The following is a 22,388-nucleotide window of genomic DNA, read 5'->3' as shown; positions in this document are numbered from 1 at the left end:
CAGTCCAACGAGCCCATGACGATCAGATATCCGAAATTAATCCAGTCCCATTTTCCAGCATTTGGCCCATGTCCCTCTAAACCATTCCTATTCATATACCCATCCAGATTCTTTTTAAATGTTGTAATTGTACCAGCCTTCACCTCTTTACATACACGCACCACCCTCCAGGTGAAAAAGTTGCCCCTTAGGTCTCTTTTAGATCTTTCCCCCTCACCGTAAATAGCACCTTCCAATCCTTGACACTATCACCTCCAAGGACAGGATGAGTAGGCACATGGGAGCGCCACCAGCTGCAGGTTTCCCTCTGAGCTACATACCATCCTGACCAAATCACTGTTCCCTTGCTGTTTCTGGGATAAAGTCCTAGAATTTGCTTCCTAAAAGGACTGTGAATACCCCTACATTCCAAGGGCTGTAATGATTCCAGAAGGTGGATCACTACTACCTTTTCCAGGGCAATTATAGCAGGTATAAATGCTGTACACAGGTCTCAGGCTGTGAGGTGGGGCAATTCTTATTGAGAGTGCTCAATGTTTGTACATCAACTGGTTCTCCAATTCTCAGTGCTGGCAAAGATTTGGCCATTTTATCAAAGTAAGTTTGAACTTTCATTCACACCAAAGGAACAAAGTTACCTTACTAATCCAGATTTTTATCTATTTGAGAAGTAGTTTGGGTGCAGCATGATATTAGTAAAGAGTTCAAATTGTGTCTTCAAGGCCCTCAATATTTCTTTGGCAGTTCTGTTCCTTGGGGAGGTCTTGGGTGCAATTCAGCTTGGGTGCAATTTCCCCAGCACTAATAAAAGACTTGCTACTCTTGTTTGTACAGATTGCGTTTAGTTTTGTAATACTTCATAATTTTGCCACTGAGACTCGAAAAAGTTCCAATTTTGTCTCATATATCCTTTCATTTCCATGGCAGCAAGGGGATGGGAAAATTCACAGCTGTCCTAACTCACCTAACAATTCAAAGGTAGAATCATGAATCCCTACTGTGGAGATGGAGGCCATTTGGCCTATCGGGTCTGCACCAACCCACCAAAGAGCATGCCACCCAGACCCACCCCATCCCTTGTAACCCTACATTTACCATGTCTAATTCGCCTAACCTTCCATGCTGTACAACTCTTTGGACTGTGGTAGGAAACTAGAACACCCAGAGGAATTTATGTAGACACAGGGAGAATACGCAAACTCCTCACAGTCATGCAAAGCTGGAATCAAACCCGAGTCCCTGACCCTGCCAGGTAGCAGTGCCAACCACTAGCCACCATGCTGCTGCAAGTAACAGACGGATGTTCTAATTCGTTCTTGCTGTTTCTTATACTAACTGGCTCTCTTACAGCTCTTAAAATCTAATTCAATTTCAGCTACACCCTTTTGTGCCACGGACTGGATGTATTTTCAGTGGGGGGCACGTAAAATAGACTGGGTGCCCAACCTGACACTCTGATAATACGAAGGTGGGCTGGTTGCCAAAATTAGCCATGTGTCTGCCATGTGTAAATGATTAATTAAGGGTCAAGTGAACTCATTAAAAGCTAAGAATACATTGCCCATGCCAAAATATGGCTGGTGTGGGCAGTCACTTCCAGGCAGTGCATTGCAGACCCTGACTATTTCCTGTGTGACAAAAGATTGTCCTCACTTCACACTCGCTTTTTTTGCAAAATACTTCTTTCACTTTGTCAATGAGCTAGCACATCTTGCTGGGCCTATGATTCTAGATCTCACTCTGGGACTTCCAATTCACTGCCACTACAGTGAGTGCTGCACTGCCTGAAGTGCTGTTTTCCCAATGAGACTTTCTTGGATGTTAAAGATCCCATCATACAAGCAACGAAGAGTGGGGAGGAGAGGTCAGTGATGAGGCAAAACACATAGCTTAACCACATGACCAAAAACAATCGAGCTGGTCAACTATTTCATTTCTGTAAATGGGATCTGTGCATTCCTGATGGTCCAAACATTATTGTATTTCATTGGCTGAGAGGTGGTTTTGAGACTTGTGGAAGGTGCTATATGAATTCAGTTTTTTTTAAAAGATCAACCCCGAAAAAATGAGCATTTTTTGCCGTCAGTATCCAAAACAAAGTCCTCTCTGAGTGATGTGTTGATCCCATTGTTGTTGTATTTAGGATCCTGCTGTATGCAAAGACCATACAGCAATGTTATGCATACATGTGAGATGCTGTGAGAATTGAGTACATATCATTATTTTTACAGCCAGCTGTGGGTGACTGTACGAATTACAAGCACTAAAGTACAATTCATAGCATCTCCACTGGATATCTGGCCTCGATTACCTCAAATGACTCATGAGAGCAACACCTCTGACACGTTGCCCTCCAAGATTCATAAACATCTTAACTTGGACATACATCGGCATTCCTTCACTTTCATTGGATCAACATCTTGGGAAACCTTCCCTAACAGCTCAGTGAATGTACCTAACCCTCCACAGACTGCAGTTGTTTAAGAATCACCATCGCTATCTTTGTCAAGGTAAACCTGGGCTGAGTAATTAATGCTGTCCTAGCCAGTGAGGCTCACATCTTAAGAATAAACAAATGAAATGGAAAAGAAAATAGGCAATTTCACAGATTGCTCAAAATGTGCAGTTTGGGTGTAATTCAGGAAAATGCCCAGCAGATGGCAGTCACTGTTGTAAGTTCCCTACCCTATTAGTGAATACAGCTCAAAGTAATTTTCATGCATTTTGTACAAATTTGCAAATAAAATTCCACTAAAAGGACATAGTACCCCAATGCACAATGGTAAGTTGGCCATTTAGAGTGGCATGGTGGCTCAATGATTAGCACTGCTGTCTCACAGCGCCAGGGACCCAGGTTCGATTCCAACCTCGGGCGACTGTGTGGAGTTTGCACATTCTCCCCGTGACTGTGCAGGTTTCTTCTGGGTGCTCCGGTTTCCTTCCACAGTCCAATGATGTGCAGGTTAGGTGGATTGGCCATGCTAAATTGCCTGGTAGTGTCCAGGGATGTGTAGATTCAGTGGATTAGCCATTGGAAATGCCAGGCGACAGGGATAGGGTAGTGGTGACGGGAGGGTAGTGGTGACGGGAGGGTAGTGGTGACGGGAGGGTGGGTCTGGGGGGGGTGCTCTTCTGAGAGTCAGTGTGGACTTGATGGGCTGAATGGTCTACTTCCATACTGTAGGATTCTATGATTCTCGGAAACAAACAAGTGCCCCATTGCCAAGAATGCAAGCCAGTCTCTGACAATGCACTTGAGTTGAGATGATACAGGATAGCATCAGTAATCTCCTTCATGTTATTCCCAAATAACACGCAGCCTGCCTAGAAGCAGTTCTGATGTTATCCTAGTGACAACACAACATGATAAGATAATAAAGCACAGGTAACAATCACACATTTATTTACTCGTGAGCTTACTTCACACTAGCAACTAATTGCCACTTCGGATACCATTTGTAGTGCAGGGGATTTTGTGAATCCATAGGTCACAGGAGAGGAGTGGGGATAATTGAATCCCGCTTACAAAGAGCCGACACATGCACAATGGGTGGACTGGCTTCTCGTGCTTGCTGTATTGTGAGAGTCTATGAATCAATTGTTGAACTTAATGCACTGAATGAACATTAATTTGGCAGGCAGCCTAAAGCTGAGACAGTTAGCTCACCTGCAATGCTACGCTCTCCCAATGTGTTTGCATTGTGGTTTTTTACTTGTTGCCGGGCCAAGGCCACGGTTTGGAAATCGAGCCTCCACTTAAATATTCAACATAATGTTTTAAATCACACTTTAATATTCAAAAACAAACAGGCTCAAGCATTGGGAAAAATGAATGTCACCCATGGAATTTTAGGGCAAAGAAAGACTTTTACGGCAGCTTTCCCAGCCTTGGAAAGTGTTTCACGGCCAGCGAAGCCTGGTTGAAGCCTCATTCCTGTTGTAGGCAAAGCAGGAAACATGGCCGCTACCCATTCCGGGTGGCGCTGCTGGCACTAATGAGGCCGCCATCCCGCCATCCCTCTACATGGGCAGTAACTCTTGGCAGGGCATCCTGACTCAGGGCTGGGAGCAGAGAGCAGAAAGCTACGATTTCGGGTAATTAACTGAGATTTGGCTTCCAGGCCTCCATTTTCAGGTAAAATCTCAGCCCCCACATTTGTTCCTAGTCGTGGGAGAGGCAAGTCCATAGATCTCAGCATGTGTAAGCTTTGACTTGTTTTTAGTATTTTCAAGAGATTTTCAATCTGCTGTCAAGCTCATTGCAAGGCGAAGAAATAATTATATTCATGCAAGTTTAATGAGTGAATTACATGAATGAATTTAAGGGCAGTCCAATATAAACTGCACCTAGATTTACAGGTGCATTGGACCCATTCTCCTTGATGTGTCCCTTCCCTTTTCATCACAAGATTAAATATATACCTTATTGGGTTTACACATATCAAATGCAGCAATTAAACGGAATTGCTTGTGGCAAAGCGGTATTGCAAATGACTCCAGCAAAGAAACCAGAGACAGTGCCAACTTTGACTCAGTGGCTGTGGAGCCAGGAGGCTGTGGGTCAGATAGGACAGCAACCTTCATTTCTATAGCACCTTTCATGCAGTCAAATACCCAGGCAAGGTGCTTCACAGGAGCTTCAAGAATCTTAATTTGACATTGAGCCACAGATGGCGATGTCATGTCATTTGACCAAATATTTGGGTGAAGATCGTAGTTTGAAGGAGTGTCCTAATGGAGGAAAGGTGGGAGGGGCAGAGGTTTGGAGAGTGGATCCTAGAGCCATTCCCCCAGCTGCTACTGGGGGAATGATGAAAATTAGCGGTGTGTCAGGATCCCAACCAAAGGGTCGCTGTGAGATCAGAGCGCAGTAGACCTGGATCTCCATTGCAGGTACTCCAGCACATACTTTAGGACGACAATGGTCTTCAGGAATGACAACACAGCACCAAGGGCCATTCACAATTCCCCAGGCAATGAAAAAGCCCATGTTCATGTTTCCCAAGGCCTGACATGCGTTGAAAAGTGACCTGCGATATTCATCTCAAGCACCAGACAATGGCCATCTCCAATGACAGTCTGTCATCATTCTTCTTAAATTGAAATACGGTCAATCCCAAATCCCACATCTGCAACACATGAGCCAGATGAATCCTGACTGGACCCCATCACATTGGCTATCAGGCCAGGTCTGAGGCTGGATATTCTGTGATATATTATTCACCTCCTGTCAGGTCCCATTGTAGAATTACTCTCCAGCTTCCATGAATGAAAGACTAACCTCCATGATACTGTTGGGGGCAGAACAGTTGGAACATTTGGGAGCCATTATGATAATGTTTTTCTTTGATAAACTGAACACATGTGCACAGCCATGAAAATATGTGGTTGAATCTCGGGCAACTCGGGATGGGCAATAAATGCTGGCCTGGCCAGTGACACCCACGTCTCATGAATGAATTAAAGAGAAATTTGACAAAGGAAAATCTTTTTATTCTTATATACACTCAGCAATCAGCAAATTGGTTAAGGTAGAGTCTGTATGATTTCCAGTTAGTTGTGGGAAGCTGGGAAAGGAGATGTTTGGGTGACCAGTGCCAGGACATTGGGGGCAGGGTGATTGAAAGCAGGAGGTCATGTAATACAGATAGAATAGAATCCCTACAATGTAGAAACAGGCCTTTTGGCCCAAAAGGTCCACACCAACCCTCTGAAGAGTACCCCACTCAAACCCATTCCTCTCTCCTATTACTCCTGACTAATGCACCTAACTTACACATCCCTGAACACTATGGGCAATTTAGCATGGCCAATTCACCCAACCTGCATATCTTTGGATTGTGGGAGGGAACTGGAGCGCCCAGAGGAAGCCCACATAGGCATAGGGAGAGTGTGCAAACTCCACACAGTCACCTGAGGCTGGAATCAAATCCAGGTCCCAGGCACTGTGAGGCAGTAGTGCTAACCACTGATCCACCGTGCTGTCCCAAGAATGCATCCAGGAATACATCCAGGAATACATCCAGGAATACATCCAGGAATACGTGCAACCAGAGTTGGCAATGCTTTCAAGTCAGGGGTGTAATGGAATCATCTGCGCTGGCTCGGATAAGCATCGCTGTGACAAGATTTAAGAAGCTGAACCGCATTCAGGACAAAGTAGTTCACTCAGTCAGTTAACCCTACATTAAGAAGCTCAGAGCAGGCTTACCAAGATAAATTGTCTGATGAGGCAAGGTTGAACAGGCTACGCTTGTATCGCTTGAGTTCAGAAGAGTGAGAGGTGACTCCGTTGAAACGTGTCAGATTCTAAGGGATTTTGATAAGGTGAATGTGGAGAGGTTGTTTCCTGTTTTGGGAAATTTCTATAACGAGGGGTCACTGTTCAAGAATAGAGGATTGCTCATTGAAAACACAGAAAAGGAGAATTTGTTTTCTCAGAGAGAATGCGGGGACTTTGAAACTCTCTTCTTAAAGCTTGAAGCATTAAGAGCATTTAATGTTTTTAATGCAGGGTTAGATAAATTATTGATGACCAAGGGGGTTGAAAGGTTATTTGGGGCAGTAGGCAGGTTTGTCTCATTGAATGACAGAATGAATCAAAGGGCCGAGTGGCCTACGTCTGCTCCTAATTACCATATTTGTATTTTTTTTATTCATTCATAGGATGAGGCCAGCATTTATTGGCCATCCCTAATTGCCCAGAGGGCAGTTAAGAGTCAACTGCATTGCTGGAGTCACATGTAGATCAGACCAGGTAAGGATGACAGATCCCTTCCCTAAAATTAGTGAACCAGATGGGCTTTCCCCCCCAACAATCAACAATGGTTTCATGGTCACCAATAGACTCTTAATTCCAATTTTTTTAAAAATTAAATTTGAACTCCACCATTTGCTGGTTAGGATTTGAACCTATGGCAGAGGATGCTATCTGGGTTGCTAGATTAACAGCACATCAATAATACCACTAGGCCATCACCTCCCTGCCTTGAATTGCCTGGGAGCTTGGGTACCTATAGTTCACTGCTGATTTCTCCATGGCAACCTCTGGGCCAGTTAAAGGTTATTGCCTCCCTGTATTTATTAGAATAAACATTGACTCCCTTCATTACCAATGTATCATGACTGCAACATGCAAGATCAATCCCATGGCCTCCATCACTTAGAACAATAAGGACAGCAGCTACATGGGATCACACCAACTCTAAGTTCCATACAAGTCATACAGTATCCTGACTTCCAATCCCAGAACTTCCTCCCAATCTGGAAGAATCTTCACCACTGCCACATTCACTTCAACGGAGAAAGGCCACTGCCACAAACATCTCGAGGTCAATCAGACAATAGATGCCAGCCTTGCCAGTGATGGGAATAAATTAACAAAACAAAAATGCTCACAGTATGCAAGAAGATGAGAAGCTACTACAGCACTAGCTGAAGACAGAGGCAGGTGGCTGAAGATTTTTATCTTCAGGACAAATGCAAGAATGCCAAAGTTCAGGCCACTGCAATTGACCAATCAAACCATGCTTCTTTTGTTGTTCATAATAGACAGAGCACATGCTGTACATAACCAGGCTGTGCAAAACAAAACGTCTACCATTTGATGTGGTACTGTCATTCCACTTGCTGAAAATCCTGATTGTGCAAGTAGTCACATCAATAACAAGTCTAACACAATTCCTAAGTTAATAGTGTGGATCATTTATGCCAGCTAGAAATGACGTACATTCACGCTCAGGGACCTGTTGTCTATAAGCAAGACAAAATATTTGAGTCTTGTGCCTTATTTCGAATTGCCTGGGAGCTTGGGAGCCTATAGTTCATTGCTGCTTCCTCTATGGCAATCTCTCGGCCAGATCAGAGTCAACCAATCAGCAGAATTTTCTTCTGGAGTATCACTTCTTGCGATTGTTTGGAATTTGGCATTCTTTCATATGGCCTGATGAATGCAAAGCAAAAAACTTCAGAGATGTGTCTCTCTTTCCAACAAAACCAAACTATCATAAAGCAAACTGTTAATAAAATGTACAGGTGCACTGAGTTTACATTTTAAAACCTACGACTTTGAAGGTCAAGTGCAGGACTAAGAGAGAGGTGAAGAGCTCCAGTGTATTAACCCCTTTGGAAAGACAGTCAGTGTATTAATGTCACACCATTCTCTTCACTGTCAGCATGGGAGTCACCAACAAATTAGGCATGAGGTGACCGACAATCTGTTGAGGAGTGAGAAATGGAATATGTGGTCAAGTGAGACAGTTGGTCCATCTGTTGGGTTAGTATCAAACAAAACTTTGGTGCCAACTGTGTGTCAATCATGTGAAGCACACTATTGATTTCAGTAAAGCTAATGAAACTTATTTGGATTTAGAACCAGGGCTAGTGTGGCACAGTGGTAGTGTCCCTGTCTCTAGGCAAGGAGACCTGCTCCAGGGATAGGTCATGACATCTCTGAACAGATTGATTAAAAATACCTGAACAAACATCAGGTAAGATGTTCAAGTATGTCTAAGATACAAACAGTCTCATGTTGAACTGAGGCTGGTCCTTGTCCTATTAGATTCCATATGCTTAACCTCATGAATTGGTTTAATGTTGTAAACCTCATATTGGGTCCTCCAATATGCTGTGTTGGCTTCCATTTTATTTTAGAGAACTTTCTGCACTGAAAACCCAGCCTTCCTTCTCAGCACATTACTTCTCAAATGATTACATTGGCCAATGTTAACCTGGTGTTTCTGAGGAACTGCATGTGATCATTTTCAGGCATTTTTCGCTAAATCACATCTGAGTCTCAAAGTGAGCTGAACAGTGATCTGACTCAACAAACAAGTGCAGGAGGAGACCAATTCATGAGGGTGAGCATACATAATCTAACAGTGTAAGCCTCAATTCAACATGAGACTGTTTGTATCTTAGACACACTTGAACATCTTACCTGATGTTTATTCAGGTATTTTAGGTATTTTTAAATCAATCTATTCAGAGATGTCATGATCCATCCCTGGAGTAGATGAGATTTGAACACAGGCCTCCTTGCCTAGAGATAGGGACACGACCACTGTGCCACAACAGCCCATTTATTCTGGTTTTAAATCCAAATAAGGCTCATTAGCTTTACTGAAAAGTGTAATCAATAGAGTGCTTCACATGATTCTGGATCAGTGGTGCTGGAAGAGCACAGCAATTCAGGCAGCATCCAACGAGCAGCAAAATCGATGTTTCGGGCAAAAGCCTTTCCTGATGAAGGGCTTTTGCCCGAAACGTCGATTTTGTTGCTCGTCGGATGCTGCCTGAATTGCTGTGCTCTTCCAGCACCACTGATCCAGAATCTGGTTTCCAGCATCTGCAGTCATTGTTTCTACCTTGCTTCACATGATTGACAGACAGTTGGCACCAAAGTTTCGTTTGACACTAACCCAACAGAGATGGGATAAACTGCTTCACTTGACCACATATTTCATTTCTCACTCCTCAATTGATTGTTGTTCACCTTGTGCCTAATTTGTCAGCCATTCGGCCCATTGATTCTCTTCCATAATTCAGTACAAATGCAGTCAACCTGTGTCTCAGCTCCATTTTCCTAAATAAACATTGTATCTCCAGGTTGACATCTACTGATCTATCTTGAAAGCTCAACTTGGACCCTAGAATCCACCAGAGAGAACTCCAGATTGCAGCCACTTTTGGAGAAAAAAAATCTGATTTCCTTCAAAAATACCCCTGCTCTAATTTTAAGGTTATTCCCCTTTATTGATGATTTCTAAGTTGAAGGAAACTCTTTCCCTCAATCTAATTCTAATGTTCTTATCTACCTTATTCAATACTTCTCACATTTCACATACCTTGACTAGATCACAGCCTAAAAGAAAACTAATGTTTTCAATGCTTCCTGGTAGTACAGACCACCAACTTTGAGAACAGTCAGTTAGCTGCTTTTCCACCACATCCCTGTCTTCCACCTAGCCAAGATGTCTGAACTGTAAACACTAACTGACAATGAAGCCACAGTGCTAAACTAACTCTCTCTCCCTGAATCTGTCATTCAGGGAGGTTGTGTTGTACGCTGGTCTTGGAGGCGGTCCAGAGGAGGTTTACAAGAATGGCCTGAGGGATGAGGGACTTATCATATGATGAGTGGTTGAGGGCTTTCGGTCTGTCTAGATTAGAGTGGCGCTGGAAAAGCACAGCAGGTCAGGCAGCATCCGAGGAGTAGGGGAATCAACGTTTTGAGGGCTTTTGCCCGAAATGTCGATTTTCCTGCTCCTCGAGTGCTGCCTGACCTGCTGTGCTTTTCCAGCACCACTCTAATCTAGACTCTGATTTTCAGTATCTGCAGTCCTCACTTTTGCCTGGTTGACTCTCGGTCTGTACTTGATGGAGTTTAGAAGAAAGTGGGGTGGGGGGCTGGGGGATCTGTTTGAAACTTACAGAATACTGAGAGGCCTGGATAGGGTGGATGTGGAGGTGATGTTTCCACTAGTAGGAGAGACAAAGCCCCAAGGACACAGCCTCAGAGTGAAGGTATAACCCTTAGTATTGAGATGAGGGGGAATTTCTACAGCCTGAGGGTGGTGACTCTGTGGAACTCAACGGCACAGAGTCCTGAAGAAGGGTTATATCCAAAACATCAACTTCTCCACCTCCTGGCTTGCTGTGTTCTTCCAGCCTCCTGCTTGTCTACCTTGGATTCCAACATCTGCAGTTTTTTTTGTATCTAACAGAGGCTATGTAGGCCAAGTCATTGAGTGTCTTCAAGACAGAGATAGATAGGTTCTTGATTAGTGAGACGATCAAGGGTTATGGGGAGAAGGCAGGAGAATGAAGTTGAGAAACATATTAGCTCTGATAGAATGGTATACCGAATGGCCTAAGCTTGCTCCTATATTCTATAGTCTAAAGTATTAAACTGTACCAGAAGAGGATATTTGGTGAGACTTCAGACCAAGACACATTGTTGGGCAAAGGACATTTCACACTTTCTTATATCTGGATTGAAGATTTTGTGATCCTAACACTTGCGTCTAGAAAGTGTATCAAGGATAACAAGCTTTGAAAGGTCTAAAATGTGCACAAGTTCTGCTTGCCCCTAGTTTGTGCCGCACATCATGTCAGTTAGATCCACCTGTACTGATCCAAGACATCTTCATGAACCAAGCAATAATCCCATTGCCATCATAAAAACCCTTTGATCCCTGTCCACACCCAGTGCAGACAGTATTCTCAGGCACAGAGAAACCAAACTAATAGTCATGAAATGGATCACTAAAGGTTCTCAGAGGGAGAGGTAAAGCAATAGGCAAAATACTAAATAAAAATCGAAAGAACTGTGGATGCTGCAAATCAAAACTAAAATAAGGATTGCTGGAAAAGCTCAGCAGGTCTGGCAACATTTATGGAGAGAAATGAGAGTTAACGTTTCGGGTCCAGTGACCCTTTCTCTGAAAAAATACTAACCTGACTGTAGAGCTAAGACACTCACTCCCTTCACGTAACGGATTGGCTGCCTCATAGTCACAGGTTCCCTTCCCATTTTCACTAACACCACCAACGCCCAACACCTCCTGAGCTGTAGCTAACCCAGTGTCTCCATCTTCATTGTCTTCATGGCCAGCGTATCAGCTCTGGGCCACCATAGGTGTCTGCAACATGCCGGTTTAGGTCACAAGACTTTGTCTGGTCTCCTTGCTCAACAGTTTTGACTCAGAGGTTCATATGTGCTATCTGGTCCAGTACCTGGGTGTCTGAAATGGAAACGGCTCCATTTCCCACCACTAATGGCTAGGGGTAGATCATATTGGTTGCTGAAGTAACAGAGTAGGTTGATGAAAGAAATGAGGGTGATTCAATGTAGGTGTTGATAGCATTTCTTAACTGCCCTTGAATGGAATGGCCTGCTAAACAGTTAAGTTAGTAACGTTGCTGTGGGTCTGGAGTCACATGTAGATCAGACCAGGTAAGGATGGCATATTTCCTTCCTTCAAGGACATTAGTGAACCAGAGAGGTTTTTAGATGAGATTCCCTACAGTATGGAAACAGACCCTTTGGCCCAACAAGTCCACACCAACCCTCTAAAGAGTAACCCACCCAGATCCATTCCCCAACCTTATATTTACTCCTGACTTATGCACCTAACACTATGGGCAATTTAGCATGGCCAATTAACCTGACCTGCACATCCTTTGGATTGTGGGGGGAAACCCACGCAAACATGGGGAGAATGTGCAAACTCCACACAGTTAGTCGCCCAAGGCAGGAATCGAACCTGGGTCCTTAGCGCTGTGAGGCAGCAGTGTTAACCACTGAGCCACCGTGCCGCCCTATAACAATAATAATCAATGCCAGTTTCATGGTTAGCACTAGAGAGATTAGTTTTCTGCTCCAGATTTACCTACTTAAACTTATTAGTTTTAAATGCTATTTGACCTGGAGTAAAACGTCCAAATGTGGGCACCACACCTGCTGCAATGGCAGGTATAGCAAAGCTTCATGGAAGTGGTTCCAGGGATAAGTGGCTTCGGCTATGTGGACAGTTTGGGGAAATGAAGGCTGTTTGGGAGAGGATTTGACAGAGGTATTTGGGTATGGATGGAGAGAATCTGCTCCCATTGTCAGAGAGTTCCCAAAGCCAAGGCATCAGTTCACGGTGAATGGCTTAAAAGTCAAATGCAACATCAGGGGAATCTTTTTTACTCAATGCGTAATGGGGATCGGAAACACACGGTTTACAGTGTGATAGAGCTGATTCAATCGTGGTTTTCAATGGAAGATGAATATCCCGGTTTCGAAACAGTTTCTACCCTACTGTTGTTAGAATAGTGAATGGACTCACAAACCCTTAACATTCACCTGTACCTGTGTTTTTGTTTTTGCCGCTGTTTACCTATGATTTACTTATCTATGCTACTTAACTCTGTGATCTGCCTGTATTGCTCGCAAGATAAAGCTTTTCACTGTGCCTCGGTACACGTGACAATAAATTCAATTCAATTCCCTCTGGGAAGATCATCTTTGCAGGGTGACAGGGTAAGGAGAGAAGAATGGGACTAATATGAATGGCATGAAAGGCTGAGTGTGTACCTTGTGTAGTTCTATGTGCATATCAACAATCCCCTGCCCCTTTCCTCTCTACCAATCAGGGCAGGACTTATACACTTAATAGTAGGACCAAATTAGAGTGGTGCTGGAAAAGCACAGCAGGTCAGGCAGCATCCGAGGTGCAGGAAAATCGACGTTTCAGGCAAAAGCCATTCATTCCTGATGAAGGGCTTTTGCCCAAAACGTCAATTTTCCTGCTCCTCGGATGCTGCGTGACTGGCTGTGCTTTTCCAGCACCAATCTAATCTTGACTCTGATCTCCAGCATCTGCAAGTCCACGCTTTCGCCTACTTAATAGTAGGGTCCTGGGGAGTGTTGCTGAACAATGAGACCTTGAGGTGCAAATTCATAGTTTCTTGAAAGTGGAGTCACAGGTAGACAGGGTAGTGAAGAAGGCATTTGGTACACTTGGTATTATTGGTCAGTGCATTGAGTCTTGAAGTTGGGTCATGTTACAGCTGCACAGGAGATTAGTTAGGTTTTTTTTGGAATACTGCATTCAATTCTGATCCCCCTGCTAAAGAAAAGATGTTGTTAAACTTGAGAGGGTGCAGAAATGACTTACAAGGATGTTGCCAGGGTTGGAGGGTTTGAACTTTGTGGGTGGCACGGTGGCACAGTGGTTAGCACTGCTGCCTCACAGCACCAGAGACCCGGGTTCAGTTCCCGCCTCAGGCGACTAACTGTGTGGAGTTTGCACATTCTCCCCGTGTCTGCGTGGGTTTCCTCCGGGTGCTCTGGTTTCCTCCCACAATCCAAAAATATGCAGGTTAGGTGAATTGGCCATGCTAAATTGCCCGTAGTGTTAGATGCAGGGGTAAATGTAGGGGTAGGGGTATGGGTGGGTGCGCTTCGGCGGGTCGGTGTGGACTGGTTGGGCCGAAGGGCCTGTTTCCACACTGTAAGTAATCTAATCTAATCTAATCTATTGGGAAAGGCTGAATAGGCTGAGGCTATTTTCCATGGTGTGTCAGAACCTTATAAAGGTTTATAAAACCATGAAGGGAATGGATAGGATGAAATAGCCAAGGTCTTTTCCCTAAGGTACGGAGTCTAAAACCAGAGGGCATAGATTTAAGGTGAGAGGGAAAAGATTTAAAAGGAACCTAAGGGGCAACATTTTCACGCAGAGGGTGGTGTGTGTATAGAAGGAGCTGCCAGAGGAAATGGTGGAGGCTGGTACAATTACAAGATTTAAAAGACATTTGGATAGGCATAGGAATAGGAAGGTTTAGAGGTATAAGGGCCAAATGCTGGCAAATGGGACTAAACTAATTTAGGATACCTGGTCGACATGGACAAGTTGGCCCGAAGGGTCTGTTTCTGTGCTGTATGTCTCTATGACTACATAACGGTTCACATCAATAAAGATCCACAATCATACTTGACACTGTATCATGCATCAAGGAGTATAATTTCAACACACAAATTTGGGGAGTAGGAGTAGGCTGCTTGGTCTCTCAAGTCTGCTCTCTTGCAATCAATAAGATTCTGGTTCATCTAATTACTCCACATTGTCCACCTACTTCATATTGATATCCTTACCCCCAACCCCCCTCCCACCTTTCTTATCAATAATCTACCCACCTCTGCCTTAAAACTACTCTGCCTGACTTCACCACATTTTGAGGGCAATAGTTTCAAAGATTCACCATCCTCCGTGACAAACAAATTTGTGAAGGGGTTTGGCCAGAATAAGGTGTGAGAAACTGCTTGCACTGACAAGTGGGCTGGGCCAGGGCTTGGGGTTGGTAACTAGATGACACAAATTTAAGAACGTTGACAAAAACAAACCAGAGAGGAGCTAAATGTCCACGGCAGGTATGATCTGGAATTATGCGTTCAAAAGGGTGATTTGACTAGATTCCCTACAATGTGGAAACAGTCCACATTGACCCTCTGAAGAGTAACCCACCCCACTCTGACTAATGCATCTAAACACTATGGGTAATTTAGCATGGCCAATTCACCTGACCTGCACATCTTTGGACTATGGGAGGAAACTGGAGGAAACCCACACAGACACAGGGAGAATGTGCCAACTCACACAGACAGTCACCTGAGACTGGAATCAAACCTGGGACCCTGGTGCTATGAGACAACAGTGCTAACCACTGAGCCACAGTACCACCCATTGGGGGAAGTAATTTTTATAAGGGAACTATACAAATATTTGCGAAGAAAATCTTTGCAGTGCTATGTAGTAAATGCGGGGTGCACAGGACTCATTGGATTTCTGTTTCAAGAAACCAGCACACACACAAGGGCAGAATGGCCTCTTTCTGTGATGTATATTATTTGTAATGATAAATACTTTGTTTCTTTAGCTTCTTATTGCAGGTGATGGTGTTTCAAAAGTTGACGATGAGTTACAAAGTGATTTTTTTTTCAATTAACGGGTGACACTGATCAAAGATTCTTGGGTTTAACATCTATGTGAATGTATAAACTGCCACAATAAACCAATGATAGCTAAGTCAAGATGTTTTTTAAACTTCACACACTGGGAAAAGATTTGTATCTCAAAGGCCTGTTAACAGGATGAGAATCTCTGAGGTAGAAGCTTTCTTCACATTGAGGAGAGAAATCAAGGAGCAGACCCATATCAATGGGATGAATAATGTATATTGAGAAGGATTGCTGAGGGCAAGCTTGAATCTAACTGTCTGTAAAGTCATCAGAAAGATCAAAAGGTGAAAGTAGGGGACTGTACATTGTCATTGAATTTCCATAAAGCATGCTTGCTATTGAAAAGTGGCATCAATGAATGCTACAGTGGGTTAGTGAAATGCTGGAGTACTATTTGACTAAAGTGTCGATAGAGGAAATACATTGCTTTGGGTGTGGCAAAAGAAATGGTGGTAGCACAGTGTAGCTCATGTACCGCCAGGCTTAGCCCTAAATAGACAGTGACTTGGTGAGAGTTTGCTGTGTTACCTGTAGGTTTCAGTGAGAACGTTTCTGCTGGTTTTACTTTAGCTGCCTAAAGACTTATAGTTTAATAATGATAGGGTGCAGCAAAGTATTTTTGCTCATGAATCTTAACACAATGTATAAGCCTTAATAAACATTACAATTGGTGTGATAATAAGCATTTACTTTTACTTACAGATCCCCTAAATAACAACAATTTGACCTTAGAGATTGCTGCAATATGGTTGCTGCATGACAGGGGGACCCCTTGCGTACAGTTCGCAAGTTCCATACATTTGGGATCATCTCCATTCAAACTCAAAATGTGAGCTTATTATTTTCAGATGAATGCCTTGCTTTGGCTCCATTCACTTCAGATCACTGAAGTTACACTGGGAAAGGGGAGGGTCGAGGGAGGGTGGGTGGTATCTTAACAACTGATGCAGTTGGAAACAGAGTTTCGGATAATTATGTTCTCTCTCTGCTATTCTGCTGAATCGTTTGCTCTTTTCTAAACCTATCTTTTACTTTGATTTGCACCAGTCACCCATTTTTGCTTGGCAATCTCATTCACGTTGTTGTATAATCCTTTCCCTATCACTTTCCTAGCCCCTAACTGCTCTCTTCTCCCTGGTTTTGTTCTTGTTTATCAGCTGTTCATACCCAATACCTTCATGTTCTGAAGGCAGTGTGCTGACCTGAAATATTTAACTCTGTCTTCATCTCCGATGCTGCCAAACCTCCTGATAGCCTTCCACAATTTTTTAATTATCCTACTAATGCTGGTCCCTCTCAAAAATAACTCTTCATCGACATGAAATAGGAACACAGGAAGAGGAACAGGCCATTCAGCCTGTTGTGTGTGCTCCAGCGTTTGTTATGATCATTGCTGATCAAACACTTCAGTGTCTTTTACCCACACTATCCCCATGACTCTTTATGCCTTTAGTAATCGGAAATCTAACTACCTCTTTGTGCTTATGCTAAATATGAGAGCTGACCTATAGCAGGTTTATGTGTAATTGGGAAATTCTGTACAAGCACAGTCTGCATCATATATTGGGAAGCCATATACTGTATTGCGTTGTTGAAAAAACACAAAATTGGTGCTGTAACTGCAATCAAGGACTGTCCACTCCAAAATATTTTCAGTGGATTTCCAATGCAATAATGAGTTTAACTTTTAAAATGCTCACTTGACTTCTACTCAAGTATATTTTACAAACAGATTTCCTGGTCATTTATATTACCTAGAAACATAAGGAGAAATAAATTACCGTTTCTACCAGGCTTTTTCAAAATGATCCTACTGTCCTGCTCTGTCCTTTATCCTCCACTACTTCTCAAGGCTGACAGAACCTTCAGTATAAATCCTAATGGAAATATACACTCCATCATTGCCTTAGGGTATTAATGACTGGCAAAGATTAAAGTAAAATCCAAGAATTAAAGGTGGACCGTGTTTATTGCTGAAAATGTATATTCTGCTGTCACGCTATCATTTATGAGCATAGAAGAGCACTTCTGGCAACACATCTCAGGGTGAACTACAATCACTTCATTTCCGAATTTAGCAGGGGAGAATGAAAGCTTGGCCAGTTTTGTTTTTCCAATAGCGGTAATAGTCTTTATGCAATCTAATGTTCTCAGCTTGTGAACACCCATCACCCCACAACAACTGGCACTGATCGGCCAAGTTATGGCACAGGGCATACACTCAGTTTACCAAGCAATCTTAAACAACTGCAACAGCAGCACTCAATAATGAGTGCGCTTATGGTCAATTTTATTAATAATGTTTAATAACACAATTATTGAGAAATGCATTTCTAGTTCAGCACCATTCCTATTATATCTGCGTCAGACCTGAAATTATGTTCCACCAGTTAAAACAAGCAATTTAGTAAATATGATTCTGAACGGAATGCCTTTCCAAGCTCATCTTAATGACACTTTATTTAGAAAAGGGCTTGTAAAGGAATCAGTGGTGAGATCAGGGAATTTTTATTGAGCAATGAGTTATTATGATCTGGAACGCACTACTGAAGGATTGGATGGAATTGTGAACTTCCACAAGGGAACTTGAAGATGGTTCTATAGGATAGCAGATAGACAAAGGCTGAGTAGCCTCCTTCTGCACTGTGTGATTCCATGAATCTGTCCATGTAAAATGCCAGAAATCTGCACTGAAAGCTTGCAATGCTGGAAACACACAAAAAAACAGTGAGATTCTGTGGGGAGCTCAAACAGATTTTAGTAATTCAGACAGAATCTTTTTGTTTAAAAGTCAGGGGTCCTAAGGCAGGGTCAATGTGTAAAACTTTAAAGGTTTGTTTCCTCTCTAAGTGTTCTGACTGACCTCACTATGTGCTTCTAGTATTCTCTCTCAGTGCTTTATATATAATACATATATATATATATATATATATATATATTTGGAGAAGTTAATGGATGTTACTCGATCTCCAAGTTCAATCATTGAGATCTGCTATGCTTTAAAACAAATAGCTGACACATTGCCAATTTGAATCAGGGACTGAAAGAGGGACAGAGAGGAGAACAAGGAAAATAAATGTAACCAGCACTTTGTATTAACCCCTTCTGCACCAAAGATCTGTTTTCTTCGTCTCACTCCCATTCGATACTAACTTGAGTTTATGCAAAATGTTGGAGTATCAGGATTAATTGCGTTTTATAGATCCCACCCCCATTCCCCATAACTGCAATAAGTGCTTGTTTGCCAAACAACCCAGTATCTATGTTGCATGTGTATGAGTCTTAATTTAGGTATAGACATACAGTTATAAAAATACATATGGAATGATCCACAAAACAAAAGACATGGGATAGAGCCTAGCATGTGGACTAACAGGAATTTCTGCTTGGGGTTGCATTTCTTTTTGATGATGAATTTTATACATATCCATACACATGTTTAAGCACACACACACTCACATATGCTTATGTTCATGCACATATATGCTCGCATTCACACACACACAAATACACATTCACACAGGAATGGGCATTCAAACGCACATTGACACACACATTTGCACACTTGTATTCACACATACATAACATGCATACACACAACTTGACACACATACATTTAAATTCCCATATACATGTTTACACTCAAGCACACGTTTACACATATTTACATAGATACCTTCATAACCACACTCTATATGCATACATACTTAGCCACACGTACATTGACTCGCATACACATCAAAACACAAGCACAAACATCCTCACAGCTTCACTTACATATAAATATACACACATCTCTCAAAAAAACAGGTGATTTATCACAAGCCAATTGCAACCAGCAGAGAGTTAAACCCCAGAGTTCTATGTTCTGGGAATAATTCTGTCTTCTTGAAATAAACATTTTCTCCCTCCCTCTCACGGCGCTGGCTCCCGCTACACCTCAGGCAAACACATCAAAGTGCTACAGAGCTTTGAAACAAATTGCTGACGAAAACCCAATAGGTCTGGCAGCATCTGTGGAGGGAACGCAGAGTGAATGGTTCGAATCCAGTGCCCTCCCTCTTCCAGTTCTGATTGAAGTTCTGATGAAGAAGATTCGTGAACTCCTCTCCCACCTCAGCCAACTTCTCTCTCAGGACAAGGGACCAATCTCATCGCGGCGGTATCCGAATGCAGCTTTTACTAAGCAAGTGTTTCAGAGTGAGGGAAAGGTCAACGAAACGTCAACTCTGATTTCTCCCTACGGATGCTACCAGCCCTGCTGAGCTTTTCTGGCAATTTCTGGGTCTTTTTTGTTTCTGATTTCCAGCGTCCGCAGTACTTCCCGTTTTCATCCAGAAAATCTTCTGTCCTTGGACTTAGATTAACAGCTACAGATTGATTCCTTCAGAAGACCAAAATATTGACACAATTGGAACAACAGAAATAAAACGGAAAAGGGCATTCAATTCACTATCCTGTCTCAAGCAAAGGTGACAGGAGTCACTTTGCAAATTCCAAAAATAAACAGAAATGTACAGCGGCAGATGTTTGCAAACTGCTTTCTCCCTGTGTCCAGTCATGTGTACAATCGCGGGCGCGCTGTTGATTCCACTATACCGCCACGATTAAAGATAACAGGAGTACTTACCAATAAGTGTCAAGATTAAATAAATCCCCATCAGCAACATTGCGTGTGCGCCTCTTTTTATTCCCCCTCAGCACCCTCCCCGCCTCGCGAAAAGAGAAGAAATCGATTCAAAAAATCACTTGTCCAATCTTCGAGGGAAATTGTAATCCGCGGCGTTTTTCTGGAATCTTGCTTTGGGGGTCATTCCTTTTCGGATTGGAGGCGAAACGAAAATAAAAGTCCATTCAATGTTTGGCTTGAGGGGCGGTAGATAGAGGGAGAACGAAAGAAAAAGAGAGAGAGAGAGAGAGAAAATGATGGAATTCTTATTTAAATCCCCAGTTTTGATGTTCTTTTTGGAAAGCAGGCGATCTTGCAGCCTCGCACCAAGGTTTCTCAGTACAGCACCGCTGGCCCCAACTCAGGAAGGTTTTTAAATCCGCCGGGTTGGAGGTAGTAAATCATTGTCCTTTTGTTTGTTCCGACCCATGCTGTAAGAGGGAAGAGTATAAGAGTATGAAATATTGGTAATCCTCCATCCAGCTTTCATCTCCCCAACCCCTGCGCCTCCCTCCCTCTCTCTCTCTCTCTCACTCACTCACTCTCTCTCCAGTTTTCACCTTCCCCACTTCTGCCGCCTGGCGTCTCTGGGACCAAGGCAGTGCTTAAAGACAGAGCTTCACCCTCCCCCCCACCCGCCCCTCCATCCAACCAGACCTCTCAAGTTCCTGTGACTAGCGATGGTTAGCGCTGAAAATGTGTTGCTGGAAAAGCGCAGCAGGTCAGGCAGCATCCAAAGGAGCAGGAGAATCGACGTTTCGGGCATGAGCCCTTCTTCAGGATTCCTGAAGAAGGGCTCATGCCCGAAACGTCGATTCTCCTGCTCCTTTGGATGCTGCCTGACCTGCTGCGCTTTTCCAGCAACACATTTTCAGCTCTGATCTCCAGCATCTGCAGACCTCACTTTCTCCACCAGCGATGGTTAGCCAATGTCAGGATTAACCTGTCAAAACCTATCTCCAAACTGCCCCCGCAACCCCCACACAACCTCATCCCAAAAGTTTTGGAAACATTGTACTTTCCACTGTCAGTGCCAATGTTGAACCTCTCCTCCCCGTTTGCATTTGCTGGAGGTTGGAATTTCGACGTCCTCCTCCCTCCAACCCCCATACCGCCGCCACCTCCTGCCTCCTTGGAGTCCAACTATACTCTGGCACCTTGCAAACTCCCCCATCCCCTCCCCCCAACCATCCTCATGTCAACTATTCCACCATCACTGCGGACCATTCAGTACCAGGGGTCACCCTGACACGGTGTGCTCACTACCGCCTCCAAGAGGCCGATGCGAGCACTGGATCGGATTGTGGGGGCGGGGTGTCAGACAATGAAACTACTTGGATCGGCCTTTCTGGGTGGGCCGAATGGTCTCCCATGTGATTTCTAAGAAGAAACCAAGAACAAGCACTACCCTGGGAGTGAGGAGTGGAGAAGGATGGGGGGGGGGGGGGGGGGGGAGATGGGAATCAGTCTGCCGGGGAAAGACTGATGGTGGGCTACCATGAAGGACTCATTCTCAGCCTCTCCCCTCTACTGAGGCGTGGGGACTCTCAGGTTAAACCCACCCACCAATCCTCTCTTTCTCTCTAAGGTGAGAGCAGCCACCGGGACTAAACCTTTATTAGGCAGGGTCTGACTGAAATGTTAGATTCTCCACTGACCTGTTACAGTATTCACTGAGGTAGAGTGGTCTCACTGACCTCCAATCAGAAATTCAAACCTTCCTTTTCTTTGCAAAATATATAGCGAATACTGGTTAGGTGTTAACCTGTGTTAGCTATACAGCTACTGCGTGTGTGTGTGCATTGAACCGTGTCAACGAATGACAATGTTGTATTGATGCAAATAGACTATGCATTAGTCAACATTTAAATGACAATTAGATAGAATGCACAGCACAGAAAAAAGCCCATCTGTTACCTCCTCTTTCATTACAAACCGATAGACTTGGTTTATTGGTCTAGAAGTTTTCTATCAGGAGCAACTGCTGTAGGATAATACCTTCTATTCCCCTCTCTAACTGCTCCTCGCTCATATCTAGACGCCCCTGAAAGATTAGATTAGGTTCATATTAGAATGGGCACAGGCCCTTCAGCCCAACAAGTCCACACGACCGTCCAAGGAATAACCCCTCCCCTCCACCCTACATTTAGCCCTGACTAACGCACCGAACACTCCGCAATTTAACATGGCCCATTCACCTGGCAAGCACAT

General features: G+C 43.6%; 1 protein-coding gene across 3 annotated transcripts in view; it reads right to left on the bottom strand.

The window, feature by feature from the left end:
* The window catches only part of gfra4a (GDNF family receptor alpha 4a), a 187,964-nt gene extending 167,229 nt beyond the window's left edge, over nucleotides 1-20,735 (bottom strand). For 2 of the 3 annotated variants that reach the window (XR_015758538.1, XM_043696209.2), the window contains exon 1: nucleotides 20,139-20,666. Coding sequence is in view for 2 of the 3 variants with exons in the window: in XM_043696209.2 (XP_043552144.1) it covers nucleotides 20,139-20,178 (40 nt within the window). In the remaining variant the exon portion in view is untranslated. Of the gene's footprint in view, nucleotides 1-20,138; nucleotides 20,667-20,719 lie in introns of those variants that run through there. The other variant, XM_087991633.1, reaches the window with a different exon arrangement.
* Nucleotides 20,736-22,388: the final 1,653 nt, after the last annotated feature.

Source organism: Chiloscyllium plagiosum, unplaced genomic scaffold (assembly GCF_037043375.1).
Source record: "Chiloscyllium plagiosum isolate Xiang-an unplaced genomic scaffold, Cpla_swu_hap1 HiC_scaffold_1, whole genome shotgun sequence".
Classification (NCBI taxonomy): Eukaryota; Metazoa; Chordata; class Chondrichthyes; order Orectolobiformes; family Hemiscylliidae; genus Chiloscyllium; species Chiloscyllium plagiosum.
This window is presented reverse-complemented; position numbering and strand designations above follow the sequence as displayed.